This window comes from Hipposideros armiger, unplaced genomic scaffold, assembly GCF_001890085.2.
Source record: "Hipposideros armiger isolate ML-2016 unplaced genomic scaffold, ASM189008v1 scaffold_430, whole genome shotgun sequence".
Lineage (NCBI taxonomy): Eukaryota > Metazoa > Chordata > Mammalia > Chiroptera > Hipposideridae > Hipposideros > Hipposideros armiger.
Window position 1 is genome coordinate 743,606 of NW_017731780.1, and position 26,891 is coordinate 770,496.

General features: G+C 36.9%; 1 protein-coding gene across 5 annotated transcripts in view; it reads left to right on the forward strand.

The window, feature by feature from the left end:
- MTUS1 (microtubule associated scaffold protein 1) overlaps window positions 1–26,891 on the forward strand; it is a 147,800-nt gene that overhangs the window by 61,055 nt on the left and 59,854 nt on the right. For 3 of the 5 annotated variants that reach the window (XM_019664778.1, XM_019664777.1, XM_019664780.1), the window contains 3 exons: window positions 7,548–7,697; window positions 16,487–16,624; window positions 18,954–18,992. In XM_019664778.1, coding sequence (XP_019520323.1) covers window positions 7,548–7,697; window positions 16,487–16,624; window positions 18,954–18,992 — 327 coding nt within the window. Of the gene's footprint in view, window positions 1–7,547; window positions 7,698–9,506; window positions 9,783–16,486; window positions 16,625–18,953; window positions 18,993–26,891 lie in introns of those variants that run through there. The other 2 variants (XM_019664781.1, XM_019664779.1) reach the window with 2 other exon arrangements.

The following is a 26,891-nucleotide window of genomic DNA, read 5'->3' on the forward strand; positions in this document are numbered from 1 at the left end:
AGAGGGTGCAGCGTCACTGGCCCTCATATGTGGGATCCGAACTGGGGCCCTGCTGCTCAGAGCTGGTGTCCCAAGCCAACTCTTAACCAACGTGCCACTCGGCCAGCCCCATATAGTTCTATTTTTAATTTTTTGAGGAACCACCCTACAATTTTCCACAGCAACTGCACCATTTTACTTTTCTACCAGCAATGCACAGGGTTCCAATTTCTCCACATCCTTACTGACATTTGTTATTTTATGTTTTTATAATAGACATCCTAATAGGTGTGAAGTGATATCTAATTGTGGTTTTGATTTGCATTTCCCTAATGACTAATGATGTTGAGCATTTTTTCATGTGATTGTTGACCATTTGTATATCTTCTTTGGAGAAAGGTCTACTGAAATTCTTTCTCCATATTTAAATCAGATTATTGGTCTTGTTGAGTTGTAGTCTTTCTCATTTTTTTATGCTCTAGAATTTTTTGGCTATTCTTACTTATTCTAGACTAATTTAAATTGTTTTTAAAAATTTTCCTTTAAGAACAAACATGTGGATTTAGACTGGAATAGCATTCAGTTATATATTCAGGGAAGATATAACATGTATGTTCACTTATTCAAATATTTTATCCTCCTGATTTTTGTATTTTTTTCACAATACTAGCACATTTTGATAAATTTATTCATAGAAGTAGTGTGTGTTGACTGTACATGTTTATGTGTATGTTTGCTTGTTGCTAAAGGATCTTATTTCTATATTTTCCTGGTACATCAGATGGCTGTTGATTACAGTGTATATTTTCTAAGCATTGTATCAGGTTTATTTAAGTAGTTTTTAGACAATAATGCTCTAGTATTGAAGGTAAAGTTTTTAACATCCACCTTAGTATTAATGAGAGAATTTGGTCTTTTTCGGTTAATTGAGAGTGAACCTGCAGTCACAGTTTCGAGTGTGTATAATTTATTTCTCCCATAAGTTTTTTTTAATCCCTTTGGATATACTTACCGTACTTTAATTTTATAATAATAATTCCTAGTTACTGTAGGTAATTACTCCAAAGGCCACTTTCTCTATATAGCTGTGTTTAAAGTACCCAAGTTATAATTATAGCTATAAACATATTGTCATTTTTTGTATTTTAACTATGTCTGTTTATTTGGAGTTTTCTCCTCCTGACTCTAGTAAATAAATGACCCTGCCACTTGAATGCCTTATTAATAATTATTATATTTTATATGATGCTATAATAATTTATATTTTAAACTACATGTATTAATAGGTAGTTTATGTATTACAGACTGACCTCCGTAATCTCCTTTTCATTGTCTAGTTAAAATTCCCACTGCCTCTAGCCCTGGCAGGTGCATTGGCCTCCTGAGGTGTTTTCCTGGTTTCAGACTCTTCCCTCCATCTCTGCGTGCTGCTATCACACGACCAAGTCCTGATGTGAGCACTAAGGAACTGCAGTGCCTCTCCCTCTCCAGCTGCCCACCACACCCCACTGCCTACAGTTTAGGTCTAAAGTTCTTAGGCTGGCATTTAATCCCATCTCTAACTATTTAATGCCAACTGTAAACTACCCTCCTTTTCAGTCTCATTTTATTTTTCTTCCCCATGACATCTGTGCTTCTACTGAGCAATGCAACTCACAGAACAAAATACTTCAATATGATGAGCTACAACATATTCTTTAGGTTGTAATTGTTACTAAAAACACTTGGTAGTGATTTCTATAGTAAGTTGTCAGGTGTTTCTACTACCCTATACATTTGAGCTTTATGAATACTTGCAGTTACTTTATTATGTAAACAAGAAAATACTTGTATAGCACAACCCATTATGTGACTGCATTGTCTAGATTTTTATTAAGAGGATCTGTGTCTTCTCACATAGGTAATATAGTAGTCACGTTTTTGAAAACTAATTGAAACATCTTCAAAACCCATACATTTTGTCAAATGTAAAAATGGCAAGTCATTTTTCCAATGGTGAATAGCCTCATGAAAAATATATTAAAGCTGAATTCATTCTTGTTTCGTTGAGAGTTCAGAGATGAGAACATGCTTTGACTGGTAGGTGTTTCTGTGGCTTTGGAAACTTCTCATATTACTCTGAACGTTCTTTGTGAGCATTGTGGGACCCAACTTCTTTCCCAGGCCTTTCCTTAAAGAATGGAGGAGGCCAAATCGGAGCTGGGGTATTAGACTACATACCTGTGAAGGCCCTGGGATCTTTTTCCTAGGGAATGAATCATTTAATATGTGTCAGAAGAAAGGAGTGCCGTTTAGAAGTTCATTCTCTGGCTTTAATTTCCAGTCCTAGGAAACATACTATTATGGTATCATAAAGAATTTTCTAGTAGTAAAGTGACTGTTTTCATCATAGCCATATAAAAGCATCAATTAAGGCACTGGTTTCTTTCTCTCTTTTTTTTTGTTTGTTTGTTAGTTTGGTTTTTTTTTAGTGGAATTAAAGAATACCAAATGCTTACAGACGTATAGAAATAAAAATGATATTTGGAATCTACTTACTTTAATTATTGATCCAATTTATACTTTCTTAGTTTCTTTATCTGTTTTGTCTTAAGTACCTTTTATCTGATGAAGTATTTGGCCCCACCGACTTTAACTGTATTTTTGTTATAAAAATATGCTTATTGAAAAAAAAATTCACAGGGAGTAATATATAAGTATATAAAGCATGAAGCGAACGTTCCTCATGCATTCTTCTCCTTTTCTCCATGTCACACTGTACTATATCCCATAACAGTACCATAAATTTCTGGTGTATCCTTCTGGAATTTTTCAATATATAGATAAGTGTACTTAAAATAGGATAATATTAACATTGTGCTTTTTTTCACTTAAATCTTTTTATTGGATTTTTAGTTTTGCAAAGTATTCCTTAATGACTTTTTTTTTATGACTGCAGTTCCTTTAATCAGGTTTTCCAAGGTGGGTGTCCCAGTAAATTGCTTCTTAGATGAAGGTGTGTTTCAAACCCAGTCGGCTCTCTGTGTTACCATCTAAGGCCAAGTGCAAATATGATCCTTCCATATTTTCCCCCAGACAAAAGATGTCTATAAATATAGACTCAGAACAAAAGTGTTGTCCGTATGTAAGATTATGCCAAAGGCATGAGCTTAAAATAAACCACTAAGATAGGCAATATCTCTAGGTAGATCTTAAACCTTTATAATTCACATCTGGGATAAGCTACATGCTGTGAAGGTGACTGTTAAATGTCCCCTTTTCAGAGCAGTACCACAGAGCAGTCCTATATTGATTTCATCAGTGAAGAATTTGGTGCTCAGGTTACGCAGTCTCTCTGCCCAATATTGCCTTGTCTTCCTTTAATATCAGTTATGATGTCTGTGTTCTACTGCTTCTTTCTATGAAGACTACTTCCAGGTACTTTAGGCCACCTTTGCTATTAAGTTGAACACTGGGACTCTTGGTAGAACAAGTACGTACTTTTCTGTATCCACAGTGTTTTCTACCATTGCACGCTAGGAGTACCCTACTTGGGAGAGGAGGAGCTCAGGTTGGCCTTCACGCCTGACACTTTCCCCCTTAACTGTGATGCTCTGTACCAGGGCACAGTAGAGGGAATATTGGACTGATGGTGAGTTGCTTGTATTCTAGGCCTCAGTGTCATTGGTTAGGTGTGTGATCTGATTAAGCTATTTAACTACCTAAGCAGTTTTCTTATCTATAAACTGGGGATGGTAATAGTAATGCACTGTTAGGATTATTCTGAATTTCAAAGGAGCTAATCCTTTGGTCAAGTAGTCATTATTCAGCACCCTTAGTGCCCAACAGTTAAGAGTATGTAACGATAGGGGCTGGCCGAGTGGCGCGATGGTTAAGAACTGGTTTGGGATGCCAGAGGGCCCCGGTTCGGATCCCACATATGAGGGCCAGTGACACTGCCCTCCACAGCTAAGATGCTGAACAACAGCTCAACCTGGAGCTGGGCTGCCATGAATCGCCTGCGACGGCATAGGCTGCAGCCCCTGTGGCAGTGGGTTGCCATGGGCTACCGTATGTAGTCAGCAGCCGCAGTGAGCGGCCATCCAGAAGCCGGCGACTGATCTGGCTTGCCCAGGAAGAGCGCAATGATGGTGCCAACTTGGGCCAGTGAAACAACGTCCTCCACAACTAGACTGAAGAACAAAACGACAGCAACTTGTCTGTTCCCCTTCACCCAACTCCCCAATAAGAATCTTTAAAAAAAAAAAAAAGAGTATGTAACGATAGAATAGGGAAGGCTTTGGCTAGGACTGAAAGTTGTAATTAGGTGGAGGGGCTGGGATGGATGGGGGTGACAGTGCAACTTGTGAAAATGGGACAGGGCAGTTCAGAGGAAGGATCATTGGGCTCGGGGTTGAGCTTGCTTCTGGTTCCAGGCTGTGTGTTGGAATCAGAGGGGACAGGTCTCTAGTAATTCTGAGATATGCTAAAAAATGTCGGTAAACCTATGATGCTTTTAGAAACAATGGTATGAAACATCCCTTTCTGAAAAATACGTTCATCTTCCAAACTTGTTGAGCGAGCCTTGCCTGCGCTGTGGCTGTGGCCCAGAAATGTTCACGTTACTTGCCCAAACTTGCTCATTGTTTTTGATGATCATGACTCATCAGAATGATTTTGCTGAAGGTGCAGCAATTTGGTAAATTTATATTCTAAAAAATCTGTTTTTCTCTGCCTTGAAAAGCATATCAAACTGGTGGCTAAATGTAAATTAAAAAATCCAAATGGGTATTTAATATCTATTACTTGCTAATTATAGAAAAATAAAGAAAAGTGTTTCCTTTTATTTAGTTAATACTATTTGAAGAGTCTATTAATATTAACAAAGGACAAATAAGCTTACAAAAAATTGGTTAAGTGTTTAATGTTTCAATGTAGATGATGAGAGAAGACATAAAATTTTATTTACTCTTGCCTTTAAATTTTTAATAGCTTTATTACTGTTATTATTATAATTATACATTTATTTTTTTTCCAGCTTGATGAGGTATAATTAACACATAAAATTGTAAGATATGTTAAGTGTACATTGTAGTGATTTGATATATGTATATATTATAAAAGGGTTTCCACCATTGAGTTAATTAACACATCCATCACCTAATGTATTATCTTTTTTTTTCTTTTTTGGTAAGACTATTTAAGTTCTCTCTTTGCAAATTTCAGTTATATTATAGTGTTATTAACTGTAGTCACCATATTTTATGTCAGATCCTCAGACTTTATTCATCTGATAGCTAAACGTTTGTACCCTTTTACTTACTTCTCCCTACTTCCCCCACCTTACTCGACCTGAAAAGAATAATTAATTCAGCAAACATTTATTAAGTCTCACTTTATGCTAGATACTTTGCTGGGCCCTATGAAACAGGATGGAAGGAGGTACTCTTCTTGTTCTCAGGTACCACAGAGACTAGTCCAGAGACACAATGAAACAGATACTGTGATAGAAGCAAGTATCAGCATGAGCATAAAGGAAGGTGTGGTCCATTGCACGCAGACGATGTCCTGGAAGGAAAGGCTTTACAAAGAGGTCGTGATTCTTAACAGTGCTTCTCCTGCTTCATGTTTATTTGAATCACCTGGAGATCTTGTTAAAATGGAGACTGTGATTCATAGATCTGGGGTGGGGCAGCACATCAGTGGCAAGGATTTAGAAGAAGCATCTATTGACAAGACACAGGACTTGATGAAAGGAGGCCGTTTTATTTCCAAAGTTAATGATAAGCAGAAGAATAGAGCAAAATAATCTAGACAAATAAACATAAGGGGTGTGTGTGTGTGTGTGTGTGTGTGTGTTGTGTTTAGAGGGGTTGGGGGCATGACAAAGCATAAGGAAGAAGTTGGTACGAATCAACCCTAGGACTGCCTTTTATGCCTTTAAATATTAAGAGGATTAAAATAATATCATTATACTGTAGATAATGGGGAATTCGAGGTCTTAGATTGGGTCATGACCTTAGCTTTCATGTCCAGGAGATAAACATGATGGAAGTAGAAAGTACGGAAGATGGGACTGGAGGTGTTCAGTACAGTAGTAGTTGAGGCCACATACGGTGGACTCACACCATGGAAAGTGCACGAGCGTAATTGTCCAACTTTTGTAGAAGGGGGTTAAGGATTCGTAGGACTTGGATTGAGAGGAATAAGACCTCTTTGAAAAGAAGTGATGTGCTTAGTGAATTAGACTAGTAACATCCTGGTGTCAGAGAAAAGGAGGTTGGTTGGAGCAGAATGTGTACCTACGTAAAAGAATATAGTTCAGGGTAAGGCTGGAAACAGGTGGAACTTGCATGTGGGTGGAGCTTTCATGTCGGTGACCTTAAATGCCAGACCTAAGGACCTTACACTCCTTTTTCTCTATTAAGAGAGTTTTGTAGGCGAAATCATGGGACAAAGCGATAAGCATTACTCTCTGGACAAATTAATCACTAATGGTGCCGTTAGTAATATGTGACACTATCATTTTCATCTAAGGTCTTTTCAACTCTTGATGATCTTCTCAGTTATGTGATAGTAGCTTTGAGAGATTTGGTACTAAACTATATGGGAATGATTCCAGTGCTATGAGGCTGGGAAAAAAAGGAAAAATGGACTTAAGTTAGCATAAGTAAGTAGGAGGTGTCTAGTTGTCCAAGTTGAAACAATAAGGAATTGAAAACGTGAGTGGCATTGGGGTTCAGGAGGACGATAGGGCTGCAGGTAAGAATTTGGGATTCATTTATGTAGGGCAGTGGTTAGAGTAAAGTAAGCAAAACAGACTCTAAGAAAGATGGTTGTGAAGAACGTTGAGAGTAAAGGCTTAAACTTGGGCAATGCCCATATTCAGGCAGCAGCTGTGAGCATCAGGTTAATGCAGTTTCAAAAATGCCAGAGATTGTAAAGCATACATATTTTGTGAACAAGTGGAACCACTGTTTGCTGCAAGAAAGAGAAGTTTGGGTGACGACCATTTAAGTTTGCCAAATAAGGAGTGAAGATGAAAAGACGAGAGGAAGAAAGACTACTGCTAATAGCATAGCACCACCTGGTGTTAGACATGAGGTATTTTTAAAATGAAGGTTTTTTTTCCTCATCAAATTGAATTTTTCTTCCTTCCTGTTTGGTTGTTTTAATTTTTTTTCACCTATTTTTTATATGGAAGCCTAGTGTATGAATGGGCTCATTGGTTTACTTTTTTATCAACAGCTTGGGGGGAAGTCATATCAATTTGTTTATTCTTGGATTTCAACTTTGCCAAAAACTTCTGTCTCACATGTCTATTCTGATCTATCTCTGTGTCACATAAGAGGTGAGTTAATTACTTGAGGTGACAGGGTTACAGCCACCCTCCTCATCTCCTCACCACCACCTCTGCCCTTCTGCTTCTAAATTATCAAAAATAAAAAAGTCGATATGAAGATTTCCTCTGAAGTTACATGATTCTGAATACTCATGTTCTATTTTGACTCAGTTGTTAGTGCAGGAGTTTGAGTTTACAGTGAATAGCAGTGGAAACATTTTGGTTGTTTTTTTTTTAAACCCCCAAGGAAAATCTACATCTTTGAAAACTTCACAGCCCTCTTGGGTGACTTTGCCTAGATCCAAAGCGTCCTTGAAAACATCTACGCTGCGAAGGACAGGAAGCACCTCCTCTGTTGCCAGCACCCACAGTGACCTGAGCACTTACAGCAACAATTGTAAGTCAGTCTTACATCAACCTTTGGCGGTTGTGAAACTCTAGTTATAAGAAAAACTAGTGCATTGCAAATAATAATCAGAATTTTTTATTTCTGTGATTCAAGGTTTCCCTTGTAGAAATATACATACTACTTTTCCCTTGGAATTGCTTTAAATGTTTGGCAGGAAAAACATTCTTTCAATGATATTCTCCTTGATGAATGTGCTATGAAATACTGAAACATTTATGCATTGAAGGCAACTGGTATTTTTTTGCATGAAGATTCTAAAGTGTATCATTTGAAGTGGTGATGTGTTTTGGTTTGTTTAAGGAAAGATAGCAATGTAGGGTTTTTGGAATCCAACTAGACATCAGAAAAAAAAAAACTTCAGTTCCATTTACTTTGTAGAAGACTATATTTGGTAGATGTGTATTTTATAATCTTATACTGTGGACGGCCGATTCAGTGTAGTATGACTAGTATGGATATTGTAACTTCAAGCCTAATTTTAAATAATTTAAACTCAGGAGAATATTTTTAAAGTTGTCAGTCAGTGTAAATTCTGTTTTCTGTGTATAAAATGGGTGAATTAATCGAGCTATACTTTTTCATTCAAAAGATGTAGTTGGTCTTAGTATTTATTTGCTCATTTCCTTTTAAATTTTCTCACAAAATAATCCGCGGATTAATTAATTTGAACAGTTTTTGGAGTGCCTCCTGTGTACAGGCAGCATGAAAATGCAGTAAGAGATACGGGATATAAAAGAAATGGTCCACATCTAAAAGGTAGTTGAGGAGGAAGAAGATGTTTATGTTTACATAGGGAACTAGAATACCAGATAAAATAAGATATAAGGATATGGTGGGGAGAAAGGGAGTTCTGTCTCCTTTCAGGAGGGATTAATTTCTTCTTCCTGGTGAGAGGACAGGGACAAAGTGGAGTCATGGTTATTAACCCTTCTGGGCGTGGAGGATTATTGTGGGGTTACCACACATTATTTCATTTTATTTTTCTCTCAAGTATCTTCTGCTGTTACTCTGATTTCCTATAGAAGGTAATTGAGGCTCAGAGAGGTTGTCGCTGGTCCAAGGGCACTCAGCCAGTATGTGAAAGAATTGAGAATGTGTCTGTGGAGGGTAAGTCATTGAATTCATGACTGAATTAATGAGGACATTTCTGAGAGTTCGCTTAGCAGCAGTAGCAGCTGGTTTCATATGATAGTCAGTAGCTGTATACCAGAACTTTAGGAATCCTGGAAAATGTCACTTAAAAGCAAACAAGATTATTATCTGCTTATTGTTTGAATTTTGAAGCGTGGCATAAGATCAGAAGGGTTTGCATGTAACAGAGAATTCTCTATGCATTTGAAAAGGTACTTCACATATGTATTATTTTTAAGGTCATTTCACTTGCAGCCGTTCTTTGTTTGCAATGTGATTTTTAAAAGCAAGCTGCCAAAACAGAATCAACAGCGTGCCCTGGGAGGACTGTGTCGCGATGGAATTTGTGACACTGGAGGCAGACACATCCTGTAGCCGCTGCCCAGGGTTTCCCATTGACAGCCATGTTGACTTGGCCACTGTTTTAGTACCGTGTCTGACACTCCTAAGGAGGTTGTAAAATGCTTTTGTCCCTTCCTTTTTGTTTTTTAACAAAGGGGTTTACCGTATCCCCACAGAGCCTGTCTAGTGGCAATGTGTCCTTGTCGCAGATTAAGCATTCAAATAAATGAGTCTCTTTCTTAGTTCGATTCGCTAGCTGGTTTAATCTGCTCTGTCTGTGTAGTGCCTTGGAGCCTAGAGATTTTTTTTTTTTTTCTCCTCCATTCTAATTCACTAAGACCAAGCATGAGGGATATGGGAGTGAACATGGCTGCAGTTTTTCCTGCTTAAGCTTGCTTTGATCCTTTTAAATGACTGTACCAGGAGGATTTCGCAGTTGTACAGAGACGGATATTTCTTCAAAAATATTTATCAATTCTACACTCACCCCACCGGCCGGTTCAGAGAAGCACTATGATGCTACCTTATTGACACTGCTGGTCCTGGGATCCTACAGCCTCTGTATAGTTCCTTTGTTAGCCACGTTTACTGGGAAAAGAAGTAGGTCGACAATTTCTGGTTTGATTCTGTTCTTTGTAAGCATGCTTAAATTATAGTCAACACATTCATTTAGCATCTCTCGATTGCTAGTTTTTTGTAACTTGTAATTTATGTTGATTGTAGCATTTCTCGGACATATTTAAGTTGTGAATGATTCTGTATAGAACCACGTTTATTGTATCTTTTATGTGTTTTGGCACTCTTAATAGAATTCAGCAGCATTGTCAATGTTCCTGGCATGTGCAATTGCTTTATTATCAAAGATTATTGGATAGTCTCATTTCTGCTTAAATAGCTAGTAGTTTTTGTGTATGTAGCTTATACTTGTACGAGTATAGAAAAATACTTTCCTAGAATTAAAATGAAAAATCACATCTTGGATTATTTTACTCATTGTATTATATCCAAAAATATTCAAGATATGTACTTTTTGAAGATTACCTAAAGACGTGAAGATATCATTTTGAGCTGAAATTGTTCTATTTCTGATAGTGATGGGCCATATTAGGAAATAATCTTTTGATCATTGTTTTGATGTATATTGGGTTGAGCATTTGAACCGTTAAAGAACGTTTTGTTGCCTTGTCTGCTCATTTCTTTATGATGTGGTACTGCTAGTGGCATCATTTAAAAACCTTTTTTATTTTAATTAAAGTTTATTGGGGTGACAATTGTTAGCAAAGTTACATAGATCTCAGGTGTACAATTCTGTAATACATCATCTGTATATCACATCGTGTGTTCACCACCCAGAGTCAGTTCTCCTTCCATCACCCTATATTTGATCCCCTTTACCACCTTCTACCACCCCTCTCCCCACTTACCCTCTGGTAACCCATTTAAGAACTGAGATCACACAGTGCTATTGTAAAATTAGCGTCTGGTTCTTGGTACTTTGAGATCCTGTGGAAATACCATTACCAAGTTTTAAAGTGACTGAATCAAGATATATAAGGCAATAAATCTTTCTTATTTGGGGACTTTAGCAGGCTCTGTGTGTGTGTTTTTTTTAAGTATAGAAAAATATAAAGTTATGATATTCATTTTGTATATCAGCATGAAACATGGCATAGTAGCTTGTATATCAAATGTGCCCATTTATGGAAGTTTATACGCTCCCCCATAGTCACCTAAAGTCGAGGTTTTAAGATCATTGGATAAAAATGATATATTGTAAGTCTTGAACAGAGCTGAAGGTTTGAGGACCATTGTGCCAAATGTAGAAGGCAGTCTTTGGAGAGTGTATAATTTTGCCAGCAAATACGAAGTCCAAGGGTTTTCTTTTCTTTCCATTTTGGCCACAAAGACAGTTTATTTTTGAGAGACAGATGGTGAGTGGAAATGTAAGAGATGCACACGAAAGCTATTTGCACTGTCTGGGAACTAGGAGAATGGGTGGAGGCCAACCAAAGAAATGGAACATTCTTTACCTTCATGGCCAGCCCCACGCAGAGCGTGTAATATATGGGAAAGGCCATTTAGCTCAGACTCCGCCTAGTTTTCCTCCTAACTCCTGTGAAGTCCGACAGTCGTTCCACTCCCTTAGCCTCAGTGTTCTCACCTGATGAATGGGTGGGGGGAGGACTAGATTATCTTCAAAATTCATACAGCAACAAATGTTTCTGACCACTTTTATTTTCTTCACTACAGTAAGATGGTGCCTGATAGTTTGGGAGGAAGTGCTTTGAGCTGTTGAAGTGATTATGCTGACAGAGAAGGAAGGATTAATCTTGTTTCCCCTCAGTGTCTTCCTCACTGCAGGATGGCAAGTGGGTATTGTCTCACCTGCCAACTCTGGCCAGTTGGTAAAAATCACCTGGGGTACAGGGCTGAAGGTTTTTCAGGCTGCTGCTAGGTTTAGAGCAAAAGTTTGTGCTTGACTAGCGATGTCTGCCATAGGTGAGGCAGGGCTGAAAGACAAGCAGTATATACCCTGGCCCTGTGTGGCAAAACATGCTTAATACATGTGCATGTCTGAATGGACTAGTTAATAAGAAAATACTGTTATCCAGATTGGTATTAATTTTGTTTTCATTCTTTTAATATTTCTGTAGGGTATATGTGAGACATTCTTGTTATCACAAAGTTGACTGGTTTTGCTTTTGGAATTTGAAAGCTTAGACTTCAGCAGTGATTTGATTTCAAGCCAGGTGAACAGATGATCTGGCACAGTGGGGAGTGTTAAACTGATTCACAGAAAAGAAAAAAAAAATCAAGAAATGAGCAGAATGTTGGCTCTGTGTGTGTATGCATATTTGAATAAACAAAACAAAAACTAATGTTAACTGCTAGAATGTAGTATGAAACATTAGTTTGCAGATAAAAATCTGGAACATGAGAAACTCTTCTCTAAAAGGAAAATCATTGCTTCTGTTGAGGCTTCTCTGAAAAATCGGTCTCCATTTTCTCATTAGACTCAGTCCTCTTTCTGTGTGTCTCGCTCTCATTTCATTTGCACCACATTTTGACCATGGGGAAATGAACACTAAGTGTTCCAGAGAACCTATTATTTTGGCATAAGTGAGAAAACCTAGCACCAATGACAAAAACAGAACAGGGGCAATTTTAAAGTGTATATCAGTGCTGGCTTAGATCTAGCAAGCACATGTGGAATTTCACATGTTATTCTACAGACCAACTGTTATTGAGTAGTTGGGGCTCCCTAGAGCACTGTGTTTAGGAGAATTCTGAGGACATGTTTGGTCTCAGTGGGTCGGGGTATCATAATCAGTTAGTGGGGACCCCAGGACAGCATGGATGCTCTTTCTATACATGATAGTCAGACCATTCTTTATACATAGAGAGGTGAAATGATTCAGCACATCTAGGCAGTGGTCAAGTCAGGACCAGAACTCATATTTCAGATTCCATTCCAGTACTTGGAGCTATTATGTTTCTGTTATTATACTGGAACTTTTGCCACTGAAGAGTGAATCATTTGGATATAATAACTCTGGACAAGAGAAAAATTTAGATATCATCAGGATACCCAAGCAGGTGCCATGTTAGGAATGGAAATTGAGAGCAGGAGAAATACTTCAGTGGCATCATGCCTCGTAGTGAAGTACACCCTTCAAGTTGGGGTTTACTAGAAAGCAATGGGCCAACTTAGAAGAGAGTGTTTAAAGAGAATAAGATATGTCAGTGTTGGTCATAAAAGAATGTGCGGCTCAGCACAGTCTGTCCCAACCATTGGAAAGGGGGGAAGAGTGAAGGTAGGAAGTATATATGATCACAGAGAGAGGGTATATGTTTGTGTGTGTGTGTGTGTGTGTGTGTGTGTGTGTGTGTGTGTGTGTGTATGTGTTTATACCTGAGTCAAATTCAGAAATTTTGTCCTTGACATATGGATTTTGACCCTACCGTTTTATGAGGTTGATGATGATCTGGTGCTGAATCCAGTGTTCAGTATAACAATAGTGAGCCTGAAGAGTGGCACTGAGACAATTTCTCCCCAGGACACCACCTCCTGTCCTGTGTGGGATAGAGAGCCAAGGGACAGAAGTATTGTGCCTCATGAGAAATGCGTCTTTTGCTTTAGTGAGAAATCCTTTTATTGAGTTCTTTGGTAACTGAAGGTCTTTGTGTTTAAAGCTTAGTAATGAAAAGTATGAATTTAGGTACTTAAGAATTTATAGTAAGTCTGTAAATTAGATTCAGTTTTCCAAAGTCTGAATAGGTGACTTATTTGCTGCTGAATATATTTTTTAAAATGTTTTGAGAAAAGTAAGACTAAAATCCAGATTGTTGCAATAAATGGTTAAGACACTAATAACATCATTTACTTCTTTTCTTGGATTTTGTTGTAGCAAAGGTTGTAATGCTAATTTAAACCCAGCATTCATTTTGTATGGAAATCTAAAGATTATTCTCTGGGAAATTGTGGTTCTGTTGTTTTAAGACTATAAAATTATTCCCCATTCATCCTTTAAGAAAGTATGCTGAATTTTATAGTCGTCATATCTTCAGTATTATATTTCACATTAGCTCTCTGTCAACTTTGGAAAAACCAAGTCTCTTGGTTTGGGGGAACAAGAGAATTGGAAGGAAAGACAGGAAATTGACAGGAACTTGTCAGTAGGAGGGAAGGCTCTGTGTTGATTTGACCTAATATTAGAAATGTTATCTGGGCACAGGAAGAATGAACAGATGGCTCATTGTAGAGAGACTCCACATAGATCAGGGGAGAAGAAGCTCATGTCTCTACAGTCCTCAAATGTGACACCTTTAAGCACTATTGCAGGAGTTGGGATAGTTGAGCCAAGTGAAAAATTTCTAGCTGTCTTCAAATTTGTGACATATTTGTCAACAAGGTAGACATCTCACCCTTTTCTAGAAATGTGAGGTGAAGAAAGGGATCAAGGTTGGTAATAAATAAAGTTATGATTGTAAGTGTTGAATATTAGAATAAAATTGGGTGCTTAGGATTGGGTGTCAAGATTATTTGGAAACAATAAAGCATCCAGTCTTGGTTGGTGGAGGGGAAATTAAGCTTGGAGACCAGGTAGTGAATGAACACACTTCCAGATTTCCCCTCTGGCCCAGTGGGTAGATGACTTAAACATGCCAGGGGTTTGTGTGGTTGGCAAGGGGAGATGGATAAACAGGGTAGCTTTTATGGGAAGAGAGAAGCATAAAACTTTCCAAGTATTTTTGTATGGATTTCTTTATTTTCTTGGATATGGAGAGAAAAAGACAAAGGATTGTGTTTTTATTCCTGAGCGTTGTATACCATGATAATCTCTTAGGGAGAGCAAAGCAGCACTGTTAAAATTCCTTGCAGGAGCTAAACTCTAGACTGTGTGCTTTTGCAGAGATTATTCAATTATGGAGCACTGAAAGGAAAAGTGTGAATTTAGGATGATTTTTTTTAAAGGAAATACTGATTTTTAAAAATAGGTCATCGCTGTGCTTCTTTTTTTTAAATTACAACTCAAAATGTTTAAAACAAGTTTTTTTATGTTTTTATCTTTACATGCTGGTACTGTTTTTTTCAAACCTTTCTCTAATGTTTTTGATACTTTGTGAGATTTTAAAATGTAGATTCTCCCTGCTAAAACAATGCAATAAAGGATGGTAATGGTGATTATAGTCCTACAGTAGCCATAAAGTCTGCTTAACCGTACCACAGCAGAAGGGCACTATTTCATAAGACCTCATGATGGATCAAATACACATTCGGCACAAATATAATGTGAAACTGCATTCTTATTTGGGATTCAGCTTGCAGGAACCAAGTCCTGCTCTTCCTTTTCCTCCTGCTCTTCTCCCTGCCCCAAATACAAATCTTAAGGACACTGCAGAAGATTTGGGTTCCCGTTTTAATCCAGTGGGAAGCCATAAATGCAAAGAAGCAATTCACAATTTAGGAAGAACCTATATAAACATGCTCTCCACAGTTGTCTTACGTGACTGAAAGATATTTAGTTTTTTGATGCCAATGGCTTCAGTTATTATTGGGCAAAAGAAGAAATAAGAGTAAGCAAGACATCTACTTAAGGCTTTGACTTAATAATATTGCCATGGTTTCAAATCTTAATTCTGATAGAAAATCAACAAGTTACAGATAATAGTTATTATTTTGAAAGCTCTGTGCTTTATTCTGAAGTGTCACTGTCACTTGATATGCTAAGGTTGTCTTTAGAGTCCCAATGAAGAAAGATGCAAAATCAGAGACTGTAGTGAAATAAAGAAGATGCTCTTCCAGAACACATTGACTTAGTCTAAATGTGAAAAATGCTAAAGTGTAGCATTTGCTCAGTTCATTCTTCCCTCTCACTTTTACCCTGACATTCTCCTTGAGAAATAGTGGAGTTCTACTGCTGTGGGAGCCCCCTTTGCCTAGTTAACTATAGTGGACTCAGAATTATTCCATAGCCCAAGCAAAGTTGGTTAGCATCAAAGCTTCTCCAAAAGTCCTTTCTTTAACAATTCTTTTACTGCCTGGAAACAGTTTTCCTTTCCTTTCTCTCTTTCTTTCTCCCTTTCTTTCTCTCTCTCTCTCTCTCTCTCTCTCTCTCTCTCTCTCTCTCTCTCTCTCTCTCTCCCTCCCTCCCTCCCTCCCTCTCTCTCTCTCTCTCTCTCTCTCTCTCTCTCTCATAGGGTTCCTGTATGAGTGAGAGAGGGAAGATTTACATACAACATAAAAGATGGTTTGTATTATTTAGGTGGGACTCCCTCTTATGTTTTAGCTTTGGAGCTTAGGAACCTTTGTTCCAGGGCAGATGTTGGCATGCCAGCTCCTTGCTGGAGCAGGAGAGAATCAGAAACAGATCTCATCCTTGTAGCTGCCAAGGGGTTTTTACATTATGGTTCTCAAATTATTACCACAGCTGGCTGCCTGTATGCTGCTTGGCCACGTGGAGGTGGATGCTCTTCACAGCTGCACCATGGGCGTCTTTGTTATAGAACATGGATGGCCACATCAGTTATTTCCTAACGTTTATCTGGGATGAAAGCCGAACTGAGCAATAATCGTAAAGCTGGACTGTGCAGGATGTCTGGGCACTCTGGTTATAGCTTTTACCCTGCCCCCCTGAGGACAGGAGCTACCTGTTACCAATCTCTGTCATCCTAGTATGCAATAAGGACTGGCACATTATTGGTGCTTAGTGACCACTTGTTGATTATAGGAGAAAGGAATACATTGTGAACGACTGATACTATACTTATTAAAAAAATGTACTTTTTTCGTATTGTTACAGCTGGTAATACTGCTGTCATCAAATACGAGGAAAGCCCTCCAAAGCCAGCATTTCAAAATGGTTCATCAGGATCGCTATATTTGAAGCCTTTGGCACCCAGAGCTCATCATGCACACTTACTGAAAACTGCTCCAAAAGGTATGGTCCTTATTGCGGGGAGAAGAGGGAGGACAAGATGTGTGAAGTCCTTGGCTTGAGGGAAGTCTAATTTTGACAATTAGGTTTATGGCGTGTTGACCAATTATTTGTAAAAAGTCTGTTCAATAAGAGGGAATAATGCCTTTTTACATGGAGGGAGCTGTTCTTGTTCTGATAGTCTGTAGGTTCTACAGTTAAAACTTGATACATATAAACCAGCAGGCAGGTCAAAGGTATAAGGCGAAAAGAGACTTCAAGAGTAAAATTATGCTAAGGTAGTGATGGAGAGTAGTGAGATACAAATGCATGCTTTACTTCTCACCCTTGGTCCAAATCATATTATTTTTTTCTGTTTGATTTTGTGTTCTTTATCTCTCTTCTTTCTCTGTATTCCCACTTTATAATTGCTGTGGCTATGAAGAATACCTTTCAGGTTTACAAAATATGGGGTATATACTTAACATGGAATGTTTTCATGTAGCTTTATTACAATGGGTCTGAAACACTAGAAGTTTCATTTTGTGCTTACTGAATCAAAACATTGCTTAACTAAAGGAATAATTGTAAAGGAGAAACTTGACCTATGATATGTGATTCATATTGATTGAGAATTTGAAAAGCAGAAACATACAGAGTTCTTCATCCCAGCAACCACAAATAGCGGTTGCATTTGCTCCATTTTTTTCTCCTCTGCAGATAGAAAGGTTTTGTTTCAACAAAACTTAGGGCCTAGTTTGTACATGCTCCTGTCTGTGTCTTGCTTTAATTAATTTAGTAGGATATCATGAGACTGTCTACATTTTAAATGACTACGAAACAGTCCCGTTTTCCAATTCTGTGTTTCCTGGACAATTTCTGCCTTTTGCTGTGTAAAACCGAGACAAACATCTCTGAACGAGCACAGTGTTCATTGCTTCAGACTCATAATCACTTCCACGGGCTGTCCCTGAAAGATGAATTACTGGGTGAAACTGTATGAATCTTTTTGAGATTGTTAATATATGTTACTAAATAATTTTCCTAAAGGCGTTAGTCTCTCACAGTAGTGTGAGATTGTCTGTTGCTCTGCATCGTCCTCATCGTGTGTGTGTGTGTGTGTGTGTGTGTGTAGGATTATGTGGTAACTAGGTGAATTACCTACTGAATTTTATCAACACTTTTGCCTTTCTACTGAACTGAAGAGAAAGTAGGCATAAATATTGGAAAAGAATTCTTTAGCGTTCCAGCAGGCTCTTGTCTGTCCAGGATCTTAAATAAATTTCCGAGACATCAAGTGACCCCTTGCTGGGATGACATTAATATGCGAATCTGTGGTTTTTATTGATGATAAAACTCCGTAATCTACATGTACACCAATAACTGAGAAGAAATATCCAATTTTGATACTAAGATCACTTTCAGAAAATTAGAACTTCGTGATTCTATGATAACTTTATAGAACAGGGAAGTCTAATATGTCTCGCTAGTGAATTTATAAGCTTTTGTGTCACAAAGGTTTTGCTTGAGTGGGAATCAATGCTTTCCATTTATAACAGCCACATATTTTAAGAGATTATCTTCTCTATAAAATGCACAGATAGAATGTGGCAGCTGTTCCAACCAGTAATCTGCAGATGATTATGCCCTAGAAATGACTATATCATGTCAAGAGGAAACACTTGTAGTTTCCTTCTAGTGCTTATGTTTGTAGTCTGTCCCTTTTACCCACTCCTCGTCGTATTTATTTTACAGCTATATTGACATATAATTGACAAATAAAAATGTAATATATTTGATGATTTGCTGTACATATACATTGTGAAAGGATTCCCCCTAGCTGTATTTTATATTGTATCAGTTTGGAGAAAAAGCTTAAGTGTGATTTCTTTCATAGCTCAATAGCAAGTGAACCGGATGTAAAACTTGGCAGTTTTAGAAATCACACACTCGTGGCTGTTTTTCCTAAAGTCTGGCCCTTGTTTTCTCTGTCAGCAGTAGAATAGCATAAAGTGTGTAATAAATGTGTAAATTCAATTTTGATAAAATTTGAATTTCAAATGTTCCTGACTGAAAAAGTATTGTGGTTTTTCCTATCATATTTCATTTGCGACAAAGAATTCCTATCACCTTGAAACTCCCATTTTGATGTTATTTGGGATGTCATTTTATACTTATACTATGTTTGATAAAGTTAATTGTATCTGAGTGGTATTCTCCATCTGGAACCAGAAATTTAGATGTTAATGGATTGTTTTTGAAAATAAAACAAATCTTATTTTTTAAATGGTTTACTTTTGTGTAATACTTCATGTAAAATGTGTATTTTACAAATATTTCTTTTATATTTTAGGCTCTTCAAGAAAAAATCTATTTACAGCTTCTAATGCGGGTAAGTGACCCCTTTAAATTTGGGTGCAGAAAAAGAATCTTTTTGTAAAATTGTGTTATCATTACAAGTATTTAAATTTATTTAAAGTGATTTTTCATTAGTATGCTTATCAGTAGAATTTCAAGTTTGTGGCATAAACATAACTGCTTATGAGCTGGGCCAGCATAGGGTTAAAACTTGGTGAGCATGATTGACAAGCTATCTGACACAAAGGATGTTTTATTAATAACAGGTAACTTTAGTTTTTTTAAAATGATTTTTTAATGTGGTCTAAATGAAGTGGAGAATATACTCTTTCCAAGGTAAATGTTATTTTTCAATTGGATTGTCTTTAATTGCTAAATTATCTCAAGATCAGGTTTTAACACCTTTTAACAATTCAGCAGCTTAACATTTTTTTTTTTTAACACTTCTCAGTAGAACAAACTCCCATCTGTCTCCAAGACAGCCTACAGCCTCACCCATTTGAACCACAACTGGGAATCAAAAAGCCTTGTCTCTCGAGAAGCCATAGAAGAAGATTTTCACAGAATGTATTCACTACAATTCCTATATTTTATCTATAGCTGATTAGGTCCCATACACTATGCTCTCTTATTTAATATGCAGTTCTAAGACTGCTAGTTATGTGGCTTCTACGTCCATTCAAGATTAGAACAGCAAATCAAAAGCGAGGAAGGTATGATAGCACATTGACTACGTTTTATCAGGCACTGTGACGGTGTTGGGTGCTAAGGATACAATGGCGAGCCAAAAATGAACAAGAGCCTTGACTTCAGGAAGCTTACAGGAATGACAAAAAATTGCACAAATAAACATAAAATTACAATTGCAGTAAGTTTTAGGGGGAGGTTACATGTTCCTGTGAGAGGCCTGGTTAAAGGGAGTGATCTAGTGAGAGAAACCTAGGCAGCAGGGATAAATTTGTGACCCTCCCCTGCCCCTGTATATAGATAGTAATGAAAGAAAATAGGGTGGATAATGTTACATAGGGGATAATTAATGTCCTTGATGCCCCAAGATGTTTTCAGTGTCCTCAGCTTAATAAGGCACAATGTGAGAGAATTATACCACAATTATTAACCTTTTGTAGGTAAAGCTAGAGAAATATCAGCCATGTGGTGATTTAAATTCCAAAGGTCCCCAATAACCTGAGTTTGAATATATACGTTTACTAAAGCTTTTCTAATTAAAAAACACAAAAGAAATTATTCTGCATACATTGAGATTTTTACTTTCTTTTGTTTTAAATTTCTAGCACATCCTCATATTTAGGAGGAAAGAGATAGCTAACATGCTATAGAATTACTTTGTTTATGTTAGAAAGTCAGATAATCTTTATCAGAGAGCTAAATGGTATGATAACACTATATTTAACTAAAAAACTTCCAGAATGGCTTCCAAAGGGGCTGCACCAGTTTACATTTCCACCAGCAGTGCAGGAGAAATCTAGTTTCTCCACATCCTCACCAACACTTGTGTTTGTCTGTTTTATTATAGCCATTCTAGTGGGTACGAAGCGGTGTCTTATGCAGTTTCAGTTTGTGTTTCCATGATGACTAGGGATGTTGAGCTTGTTTTCTAAACTTGTTGGCCATTTGTATGTGTATTCTTTGGGGGAAACATTTATTCAAATTTCTTGCTCACTTTAAAATTATTTGTATTATTGTTGAATTTTATTGTAGGAATTCTTTGTATATTCTTAATATTAGACTCTTATTAGATACCTGAGTTGCAAATATTTTTTCCCCATGCTGTGGCTGTTTGTTCACTTTTTTTGATAGTGCACTTTGAAGCACAAACATTTTTAATTTTGATGAGGTTTAGTTTATCTATTGTTTTCTTTTGTTGCTTATGCTTTTGGTGTTATATCTAAGAAGCCATTGCGTGATGCAGGGTCATGAAGGTTTATGCCTATGTTTTCTTCTAAGAGTTTTATACTTTTAGCTTTTACACGTAGGCCTTTTGAGTTAATTTTTGTATATAATATGAAATAGGGGTTCCGAGTTCCTTCTTTTACATGTAGATACCAAGTGGTCCTAGCACCATTTGTTAAATATACTCCACTTTCCTCATTGAAACATCTTGGTGCCTTTGTTAAAAATAGTTGGCTGTAAATGTGAGGATTTATTTCTGTACCCTTCAAATCTATTCCATGGATCTTATATGTCTGTTCTTGCCAATACCACACTATCTTAATTACTGTGGTGTAATATGTTTTGAAATCAGGAAGTATGAGTTTTCTAGCTTGTTCTTTTTCAAGATTGTTTTGGCTATTCTGGGTCCCTTGTATATCCATATGAATTTTAGGGTCAGCTTCTCAATTTCTGTAAGGAAATCAGCTGGGATTTTGATAGAGATTGCATCGAATCTATAGATGAATTCCTGGAGTTTTGTCATCTTTACAACTTTAAGTATTTTGATCCATAAATATGGGATAGCTTCCCTTTTAGTTAGGCCTTTTTCAATTTCTTTCAACAGTTTTTTTTGTACTTTTCAAGATATAACTTTTGTAGTTCTTTTGATAAATATTTGTGTGGCTTCTGTGCTTTGGAAGCTGCCATTTATATTGGTCCCAGTAAAGGAGCTGGTTAAATAAATCTCATATGCCTGTTTTAATCTGAATTAAATATGAAACTTGAAAAGGCAATCTTTGTCTTGAGTCTATGATCATGTAAATTAGTAAAAAGGATATTTCTTCTGATAGGCATAGTAAATAATAATCACCAATGTGTATCTCCTTTCTGCTATAGAGAAAAAGCTACTAGCGTTAGGCATTTACTCTTGTCACATTGTTGGGCTGATATTATGCCTTATTTCTAAAACAGATAATTGATTGACCCTTGACAGGTAAGGTTATCAGAATGGAAAATTAACCTCTAATTGAGAAAATAAATGGACAGTATTAGTTATGTTTTGTTTATGTGGTTTGGTTTGGCAAAGCATTTAACCATGGAGTAGAAATGGGGCGTATGACAGAGTTCAAGAATGTCTCCAAATAATCCTTCATAATCAATGCTCTAATAATTGCAGTGGAAAAGATATATTTTAAGAGGTCAGCACTGTAATTTGATCTAGATTATGTGGTAGGAACATGTAGTTTCTTTTTTTTTGTTTGTTTTTTTAAATTTTATTGGGGAACATTGTATTTTTCCAGGACCCATCAGCTCCAAGTCAAGTAGTTGTTTCAATCTAGTTGTGGAGGGTGCATCTCAGTGGCCCATGTGGGGATTGAACTGGCAACCTTGGTGTTATGAGCACTGCACTCTAACCAACTGAGCTAACTGGTCACCCCAACATGTAATTTCTAAAAATCATAAACATGACTTTTCCAGGTTTTTCTAGTTGGTGGTTAGTTATTATTATTACTTAAGACTAACCTGTGTTATGATGAGCCTGCTGAGAAGAAGTCACAATGTGTTGGTTTTTGGAGGGACAGCTTTGATGCTAAGAAGTGGTATCCATACAGCTGGTGACTTTGGGTGGATCATGTAACCTCTTTGATATTAGTTTTCTATTCTGTATAATTGAAATGATTGATCACTAAGTTTTTTCCCTGCTATAATATTCTATGTCTACAGAACACCTTGACTTTCTTCATATTCTGCTTGCAGATGGTCATCTTTGATATGATACAGAAGACATGGCCACCACATACAAACATGTTCTTCTGAGCATTAAATTTTAAATAATTGTACTATGGCTTTGAGATAGTTTTTTTTTTTAAAGCAACAAACAGTGGTGAAGATTAAGTTGACCAACTTCATATCCTTTCTTTTTAGTAACATAGTCACCTAATTTTAAGTATAGCAGTTTTGCTAAATTCTGGAAAGTTTAGTATGTAGATGTTTAGAAATCACTTTAGTTTTCTAAAATTTGTGATTTTAAATACAATTCAGATAACTTTATATCCCATTTTGTCACTTAACATAAGTAGTCACTTTTAATGACTATTCCATTTAGCATATACAGCAATATTGCACTACTTCTGAATATTTGGGGCACTTCTGTATAATATCCATAAATGATGCTATGAGGAACATCTTTACAGTCATCACTTTTAAAATTTGGAGAAGTTTCTTATCATAGATGCTTAAAAGTAATATAAGTAAATCAGAACATAGGCCTGTTTGTAGTCACTTCACTCAGACAACCAAATCGCTTTCCAAAGCTTCATGTCCGTTTATACCATGATTAACAACCTAAAAGAGCACTGGCTCCACCATACTCTGGACAACATTGGGTATTATGTTTTAAATTGTTTGGTAATGTAGTCATTGAATCTTGTATAGCATTGTTTTAGTTTAAGCTTTAATTGGTTATTTCAAAGACAATTCCACTATCTCACAAGACAATGAAAGGCAGAAAGAGAATGAACTTTTGGGACATTGAATACTGGTTTGATTCTTTTTTTAAAGATTTTTATTGGGGAATTGGGGGGATGGGAACAGTGCTAGGGAACTGGGGGAAGGGGAACATACAAGTTGCTGTCATTTTTGTTCTTCAATCTAGTTGTGGAGGATGTTGCTTCACGCCCAAGTTGGCACCGTCATTGCGCTCTTCCCTGGTGAGGCAGATCAGTCGCCGGCTTCTGGACGGCCACTCACTGCGGCTGCTGGCCACTCACGCTGGCTGCCGACTACATACGGTAGCCCATGGCAACCCACTGCCACAGCGGCTGCAGCCTACGCCGTCGCCGGCGACTCATGGCAGCCCAGCTCCAGGTTGAACTGTTGTTCAGCTTCTTAGCTGTGGAGGGCAGTGTCACTGGCCCTCATATGTGGGATCCGAACCGGGGCCCTCTGGCATCCCAAGTGAGTTCTTAACCATCGTGCCACTCGGCCGGCCCCTGGTTTGATTCTTGATCTTGCCATATATTACTGTTGTCCTGACAATAGGCTAGTTACTAAGCCTCTCCAAGTCTCAAAATTTCTCATTTGGGAATATTTGGGACAAATCCCCAGTATAGGAATAATGTTGACCTCACAGAATTGTATAAAAAAACTCTGATATGATAGTTTCTTCTATTGCTACAGATAGGGATGCTGGTAATCCCTTCCACTGTTCTTATGATTCTAGAGGCTTACTATCAGAGTTCTCTTCCAGGAAGCTGAATTATTTTAAATCCTCAAAGAAAGCAGGAAAAGACCACTGAAAGTCAAGAACCATCTTCATGGGGCCTTGCTGTTGTAATTTATTTAAAGATTATGATGTTATAAGATTCTATAGCCAACATTGACTCTAAATAAAACTTGGTTTACTGTTTATAAGAAAGATGTCACACATGCTACATACTTTTATTACCTTGGTTCTACCACACATTAAAGCTGTTTGGGATATCAGAGCTCCGTAGTTGTATTTATCCAGCCCCTGATTATTTTACACAAGATCACCAGCCTCAGGTGCTGTGACGACTGCCCTGGAAAGTAGAAAATGCACTGCTCCTTCTATACCCATTTACTAAATACAGCCCAGGAGGATAGAGTTTCTTTCTGTACCCCCTTTTTCCAAGTGTTGGGAAATAGTTGCAAGTTGCAAACCTGCTCTGGTGAGGTAATGCTGGTGTGGCCCAGTTTTCCTCTGGTGAGAGTAGGGATGAGGCTGTCTCTCAGTGTTGGCTTATGATTACAACTCTCTTCTCATACTTCAAAAGCAGATGCTATTTTGATATGTGATAAATTTGGTGTTTCAAGTCAGGGAACAGTATGGATTATTTAGTAAACCTTGTTGGGACAAAGGCTATCTTTTTAGCAGGAACTAGATTCCTGCTTCACACTACACACAAATATATTCCAGATTAATTGAAATTTTACACAAAAATTAAAATAAGAGCAGTAAGAATATAGAGTTGTATAGAAAAGGCCTTTCCAGAAACATTAGTATAAAAGATTGATAATTACAACAGCAAAAGTTTTAGACTTCCCCTTTGTCAAAAACATTAGAAAAATTTGATGGATGATAACCATAACTTAGACTTATTGTGGTGATCATTTCATAGTATATGCAAATATAGAATCATGAACCTGAATATAGAACCTGAAACTAATATAATATTATATGTCAATTATATCTCAATTATATCAATTAAAAAACATTATAAATAAATTAACAAGCAAACAACAAACTGAAACAACATATGCACTATGTTTACTCCTATAGGCCTTTTTCAAATCAATAAGACCACTCTGCAATAGAAAAGTAAATGGACAGACATAAAAGAAGAAATGTGGAGGGCTAAGAAACATGAAAAAAGATTACAAAATGCTAATTAAAATGCTGTACTATCGGTTCATGTTTTTCTTAGGAGTAAAACCTGGTGTTAATAAGTGAGGAATAGGTGCCTCATATATCGTACTGAGAGAATATAAATTACAGCAGCCATTCTGGAATCACCTTGGTGATGGGTATCAAAAGCCATCTCTCCAGGAATCCCACTTACCAGAATTGATTCTAGGAAAATAACTGACTTATTTATTGCTTTTCAGAATTGTTTAGAAGGGGGAAAAATTGGAAACAACCTTATTGATATAAACAGCAGATGTTTAAATTACATTCCTTGACATTTTAATAACATTTTTGAAGCCATCAAAGTAATAATATAGAGAATTATTTAATGCCATGAAAGATAAGTGTGAAAAATTTAAGTTTAATACATTTATTAAGCTTATATTAAGTTTAAAAACCTGTTACAGAGCACTATGATGTACAGGTAATTTCACTTTTATTTTAAAAATATTCTACAATGATCTTGTGTTTGTTTTTTTTTNTCTGTTTAGTTTTGTGTTTCATGGAAGCCAAGGCACTCTCCTGGTAGGTCTTGTCTGTAACTCACTTTTAATATTTAGAAATCCAGCAGATTCAGTCAACAGCTTGTTTGGCTTCAGGATGGATGTGTCCTCAGTAGCTAGTATGTGATGACGGTTAGTCCATGTCCCTCAAAAATTGTGATTAGCTTTGAAAGGGGAATCTACGTATGCCTGAGTGACTTGCACCTGAGAAATGGATCTATTCCCTTTTACCCACTACTTTAAGAAGATGAGAAATAAATGCATTAGGCCAGTTTTAAATTTTATTAAATTGAGGATTCTGAGTAGAAAGAACAAAGGATAGCAAACTGTTATTCAATTGTTTTTCAAGTGAGCAAATATCTTTGATTCAGGATTTTCGCTTTCCTAGTGGAGGTTTCAGTTTCATTGGAATGAATCCTGGGAAGGTCAGATCAGACAGGATAGTGATAATTATCTTGTTAAGAGACATCTGAATCTATGTAGAAGTTAACATTTAACTTTAAGGTTTCTAATTAAATTGATTCTTTCAAATCAGAACATGTCCTGGTAATAGGTATAGTAAACAAAACCATGTATGCTTTCAAAATAGCCACATTATCCTAGTGGTGATAATGTTGATAAATGGAATGTAAGGGCAAAGCTTGGTTCACATTATGCTAATTTCCTATAAATAATGAATCCTGTAGGATTCAAGGGAAACTGTTGTGTTTTAGTATAATGAAACACTGTATTTATGAGCACCAGGGATTTGAGTATCACTGGAGATTTTTGCACCATCTCTGATCTTCGAGCCAGGAGTGATGAAGGAGGGAAGGATGCTTGAACTGGGTCATCTACCACGTGGTACAATTTTGTCCTTAGGGAGCGCAGTATATGGAGCAGAAGATTGAGGTTACAACTTGCTTTTTCAGCTCTACGTAGAGGACAATCTGTTAGCTTATTTGCTTTTTTTTGTCAAAATTTGAAGACATGTAGTCTTAGAATAATAATATGTCAATGGTTTCTTTTCTCCTTAAATGCAAATCTATTCTGAGTATTCATATACAACAAAACCTGTATTATTTAGATGCCTGTCTAGATTCTCCAAAGAAGAAACATGGACAATGTTTTC